General features: G+C 39.2%; 1 protein-coding gene across 4 annotated transcripts; it reads right to left on the bottom strand.

Annotated features, from left to right (window-relative positions):
- Positions 1 to 254: 254 nt before the first annotated feature.
- On the bottom strand, positions 255 to 5,567 carry RAMAC (RNA guanine-7 methyltransferase activating subunit). 4 transcript variants are annotated; one of them, XM_016135397.2, is made up of 3 exons: positions 5,401 to 5,567; positions 2,163 to 2,341; positions 255 to 1,450 (listed from the first exon to the last, which is right to left on the bottom strand). In XM_016135397.2, the coding sequence occupies exons 2-3, from the start codon at positions 2,330 to 2,332 to the stop codon at positions 1,264 to 1,266; spliced, it is 357 nt and encodes a 118-aa protein (XP_015990883.1). In that variant the 5' UTR covers positions 2,333 to 2,341; positions 5,401 to 5,567; the 3' UTR covers positions 255 to 1,263. The 4 variants fall into 4 exon arrangements, with proteins under 4 accessions (XP_015990883.1, XP_036087785.1, XP_015990881.1 ...); XM_036231892.1 differs by having other exon boundaries at positions 5,118 to 5,567; XM_016135395.2 differs by having other exon boundaries at positions 2,163 to 2,384; positions 5,401 to 5,566.
- Between the last annotated feature and the right edge of the window lie 56 nt (positions 5,568 to 5,623).

A 5,623-nucleotide genomic window follows, 5' to 3' on the forward strand; every position in this document is an offset into this window, starting at 1 on the left:
GGGGCAAGGGGGAGTTGAATCCAGAGGCTGGAGAAGTGGTACCTGGAGATGTCAACCTCAAGAGCCTAGAATGGAATGCTGAGAGAGAAGGCAGCAGAAGTCAGATTTAGGAAGTTGCCTTTTGATTCCTTTGACCTATGATGAAACTTGTACTCATAATGTTTAGTTTTAAACCAAACCTCTTTCAATGGATATGAAGGACAGAGTAATAAAAAACCAGTTAATGAATTGGTTAACTGCCAACACTTGAGAAATTGCTTACTGTCGTAAGTATTTTATTTGAATAAAACCATTGTCATGGCCACCAAAAGTATTTGGAATATAATTATCACTCTGAAAGGAAGTTACAACATCACCATATTTATAGAAGAGGAAGGAGCAAAGCTGCTCGTTTTTAAGTGAACATATCATTGTAAACTCAACCCACATTAAAACCATAAAAATAAGCAGAGTCAAAATGTACCATTATTTATACATGATTGAAAAGGAAAGGGGAACATTACAGTTTTGTTCATTCTTCTGTTTAATGTGAATTTTGACCTACTATGTTAAGTTAGCACAATGCCTTAGAGTTTGTATAAAATGATTGTGTGCCTTAATCTAACCCACTACTAGATCAAGACACTGAAACTGAGAATGATTCTTTCCTCATTTTACAGCTTTATTCTTGATAGTCCTCTAAAAAAAGAGACCAAAATAATTGTGGAGCTGATTCATACCTATAGAGTAATTAATTACAAAGTACCACAGTCACATAACAATAAGAGCCAAAAGAAACACAATTGTTTTACCTCCCAACTGCTGTTATGTACAATACAACTTAGAATAGTTGTGCATTCACAAGTTGATTTTACCAACGTTTGTAAAATTTTAGAGATGAGCACTAGTATGTGGATACTTCCTTATATTACAACGTAAAGCAAGCTTTTTCTACTTTAAAACATCTATTTCATTTCTGTGTAAAATAAACTCCTAGAGGTCAAAGAAGGAAAAAAATAAGTTCAAAGCACTATTAAGTCATGAAACATAGAAGACCCTGAGGTAGAAGTCAAGCAATATAATCTAGAACGTTTTTAGGAGAGTATTTATTCCCAGCAACCATCATATCTCTCTAGTAAGATCTAATTTTTTTAAAAAAAGTCTCAAGTGCCAAAAAAAAAAAAAATCCATTCTCTAAACCAGATGTAAAATTATGGCCAACAGAAGATATACATAAACTCTTAAGAAAGTAAATGGTTTTACCAAAAGCTGCTGACATTTTTATCAGTAATAACCATAGGGAGGCCGTTGGTTGTAACCATAATGTCCATACTGTTGGGGGTAGTAAGGTTCTTGTCTGTGCTGTGGGTAATTATTACCCCAAGGTCGTCCATGCCATTGATTGGATCGATTGTCACTTGGCCATCCCCGTCTGCTATCTCTACCTCTAAATTGTCTGTTATCTTGCAACCTAAAACAACAAAACAAAAAAGATTTTTATACTTCCCTTATAAGAAAACACATGGTAGATCGATCCTTGGTGCATTTGTTCTCAATCTAATACTTACTAAACAAGAGAGTAAAAAACATTTTTCTCCACGGAATGTCATAGCATCTTTTATTCAAAACACTCCTAGTTAAATCATTCTCCCAGTAACATACTGGACACATTTTGCAGAGAAATAGGAGGACTACAACACCAGACCCAAAACTGTCAGATAGTTCTGAATCAAACTGAAACCTATTCAGTTGTACAAAAGCAATGTGGTAATTTTATTCCATTTATCTATTTTGAATTATTAAATATAAGTAATTTCCATTGTATAAACTTCTTTCTAAAGGAGAAATAAAAACATTATCTTTATGGAATTTAATACAGTTTTGTAGAAGACTCAGTTTTTAAAGTATATTTGCAAAGAAAATATTAGTCCACAGAAAGGACATTAAAAAAAAAAATTAACACCCGTACACTACAGACATACAACTGAACAGTAAGAAAAAAAACATGTTGTTAACAAAATATTAAAGCAAGTATTTACAGCCAGGCACTGTTTCTAGGCACTTGTTATACCACACTGAACAAAAACATTGGTGCCTGCCCTCAGTGGTCTTTAGGGCTAGCGGATTAGAGCTAACCTCTGCAGATCAGCCATCTGAGGTCATTATTCTGAAGTAGTACATACCGATTGCCTCTATTTCTTTGGTTCCCACCAGCTCTGCTATTCCATTCTTCGACAATGGGAGGGGACTCGGGAGGGCGTTTTAGGTATTCCTGGTACTCTTTGTCATCTTCTGTGAATCTACTGGCAAACATGTCTTCAAAATTTGGAACAGCTTCAGAAGTGTCAGTCATTCTGAAATTCTGTACAGTTTTTAATGTTTCTATTAGAATTAACGCTGTCTTGCTAGATAGTAAAAATAAAAAAAAAGTAAACAATTTCAGACAGAGTATTCATAAAAGCCTCATGTGTACTTTGATTACTGTAACATAGGCATTGTGCTAACTAGGAGCCTGGGATACAAGGATGAACAATATACGCTGCCCCCAAAGAGCTCTCAGTCTAGTAGAAGAGACAGATGTAGTATAAATATAAAAGGAGGAGAAATGAATGTCAAGAAATGAAATGGGAAAAGTAGACGGGTCAAATTGTGAAAAACTTTGTATTCCATGTGACAACATCACGCGTTTCTGGTACGCAATGGGGAATGATGGGTTTAAACAGGGAAGTCTAGAGCAAATTTCCACTTAGAAGGATCACTCCTCTAAAAGGGTCGATTAGTAAGATTAGACTAAGGGCAGGTTACTACAGTAATGTATGTGACATGCTGAGGGCTTGATCTGAGACAGTGACTGTGAGAATAGTTTTAAAAGAATTCCAGGAGGAATTAATCACTGAATAGATGTTGGGAGGAGAGAAGGAAATAAAGGATAACTCCCAGGCTTCTGGCCAAATGATTGGACAGGTTATGGTGCCACAGAAACTACAGAAAGGTGGGCGAGTATGCACTGAGTTTGAAGTTAGTTATAGCAAGTACAACCACATGGAAAGCCAGCTCACTGTTAACTAATTGGAACTGGGAAGAAGGTTGAAGATGAATATGGAAGACGTCAGCAAATTTGTGGTTAATGCTGTGTGAACGGAGGAGATTCCTTAGGAAAACTGGACTAAGAGTATCAAGGAACAGAATCCTGGAGAACATTGACAGTTGCAGATAAAGAAGAGATAGGAGAACACATCTAGATAAGGCGCACCAATAGACAAAAACCAGAAGAGGTTATCAGAGAAGGCAAGAAAATAAAGAGTAAATAGTCATCAATATTGAACAGTACAGTGATAGAAAGAACCAAGAGAAAATTAATTGGATTTAGCCATCAGGAAGTGATTATTTTAGAGTAGTAGGGATTGAAGCAGGATTACAATTAATTGAGAAGTAACCGAAAGGAAGTAGAAATCACTGATTATAGAAGAGGCTTTCAAGAAGCTTGGCTGAAAATAGGAGAAAAAAGGGCAGTAGGTAAGGGGTTACGGGAAGACTATCCCTTATTTTTCCCAGGATAAAATACCTGAAGTTATTTAAAGGAAAAGAAAAAAGCCAATTAAAAAACAACAACAAAAAACTGAAAACTAAGGAGAGACATGAAAATAGGCATTTAAATGCACAGCTGCTAAAGTCTAGAGTAACTATAATATCCAATGTATTCTTATTCCAGAATTTGTGACAAATGAAAAATAACTACTGTTGATACAACCTGATGGCTATAAAAACAAATTGTATCAACTGGGTTTTCCAGGCCCAATCACAGCTTTACCCAACAAGTAGTATTTATCCACATTGTTAGAGAGCCCTCTGCCTCTACAAAAAGATTTAGTTTAGGATGTAGAGGCCTAATCCTTGAGAAACCAGGAGACAAAGAGTTTACTTCTTTTAGTTTTCACCTAAAACCTGGAAGCCAGCCTTAGCGGCCTTCCCCATTTCTCAGCCTTCCCAAACCAAATACTGATCAGTATTTCCATCCCTTACCTTACATAACCCAAACCCATATTTTTGCTCTTTACCACAAGCCTCCTAAAACTTGTTTTATGATTTGTGGGTATATATGGCATCATGCTAAAACTTTAAAACCAAATCTCTCCCTCTTATCTGACATCCCCAAATTATTCTTCCTGTATTATTTCAATTTTTAATAAAAAGTTTTTGACAAACATGATATTGGAAGATAGCTTCTTCATTAGTTCGACTTTCCTCCAAATCCCTTGTAACATTTATAATACTACCTTCATCCCAACACAATCAAATCAAGATTATGGTTTGGATGCAAGAAACAGTATATAGACATCTTACCTTTCCGCTACTGCTTTCATAGAGAGCATGCCTCATTAAATGCCAGACTTTCCAAGTGTCTGGGATTGGCAAACTGCTGTCAAATTCTCAAATCCAAGGTATGATTTAAATTCAGCTAATTAAAATCATGCCTGGATTTCTAGAATCACAGAAATCACCAGAAAGAAGACCTGTCCCTAACCAGATAGGCAGTAAAAATTATAAGACAAGGCAAATGTACTATTCTATTTTTATGTCCTCTCACAACTCCATCCCACAAGTAAACAAATGTCAACTGTATCATTACTCAACAGAATGAAATTTAAATAGAACGTTATTAACCAATGTTACCCCAATAAATGTAATTAAAAGAAATAGAACAGATCCAAGCTTTACTAATCACAGGGATTTGAGGTTGTACAGTTAGATGTTTAGGTTGTCAATATCTGTGGGAGGGAAAAAACAAAAACAAAAACTTGACTCCCTGAAGAAAACCCTCAAAGGCGAGGAGGGTAGGGACAATAAGGGCTAAAGCTAATGAAAGGGTCGCATTAAAGGTGCTCTAGACTTCCAACGCTAATTTGAAAGAGGGAACTAGAACCCAAAGTGCCAGCGAAGAGCTAGAAGACGCCAAGAAGACTTGTCCTCTGGGCCTTCAAAACCAGTAAGATAGTTCCAGCACGGATAATAACTGCACAGGGTTTATTACTTTCTGCCGGGGAAACGGGGCACAGCCTTTCGGATCTGTACTCGAACATCAGTAGTTTATTATCCAGAAATAAAGACACAGAGCGCTTAGGCTGCGGCCGACTAACCTTGGAAATGACTAACGAGAATGCGGTTTCGCGGCCCAGGAGGCGAAGCCGTGGGACAGACGAAGATAAGGACTGGAAGCCACCGCGCGCCGGAGCCGGTCTACCAAGGACAGATCCCCTCCGTCCCGAAGCACCTCGGATCTCCAGAGGCGAAGGAAACTAGAGGCCGCGAGGGCCAAGCGGCTCCGGTCTCGCGGAAGCACGGGTGGCTGGAAACGCAGACCGAGGACTCGGCTTGGCCCGCCCGGCTCCCTCCTCCGCGTCGCCCCAACGGGCAACTCACCGGCCAAGCGCTGAAGCCTGCTTAGCTGGGGCAGAGCTCCGCCGGCCACACACGCAGGAAATCCACCTCGGGCGCGCGACACGGTCAGCCCTGCGCCCAACCACCGCACCTCTCCAAGGTAACGGAGCTACTTCTGTCAGAATCCGACAGCCGCCCGACTTCCGCTTCCGGTGAGCCGAGCCCAGGCGGGCGTTCGCGTCTCGCGATACCTGGGGCTCGGCGC

Source organism: Rousettus aegyptiacus, unplaced genomic scaffold (assembly GCF_014176215.1).
Source record: "Rousettus aegyptiacus isolate mRouAeg1 unplaced genomic scaffold, mRouAeg1.p scaffold_m13_p_14, whole genome shotgun sequence".
NCBI classification, from domain to species: domain Eukaryota; kingdom Metazoa; phylum Chordata; class Mammalia; order Chiroptera; family Pteropodidae; genus Rousettus; species Rousettus aegyptiacus.

What these genes read in the sequence shown, in the direction of transcription:
- RAMAC (XM_016135397.2), bottom strand. Translation starts at nt 2,332, where the DNA reads ATGACTGACACTTCTGAAGCTGTTCCAAATTTTGAAGACATGTTTGCC. An exon ending in CAAAGAAATAGAGGCAATCG is followed by an intron (nt 1,451 to 2,162) that starts GTATGTACTACT and finishes TTGTTGTTTTAG; the next exon opens with GTTGCAAGATAACAGACAAT.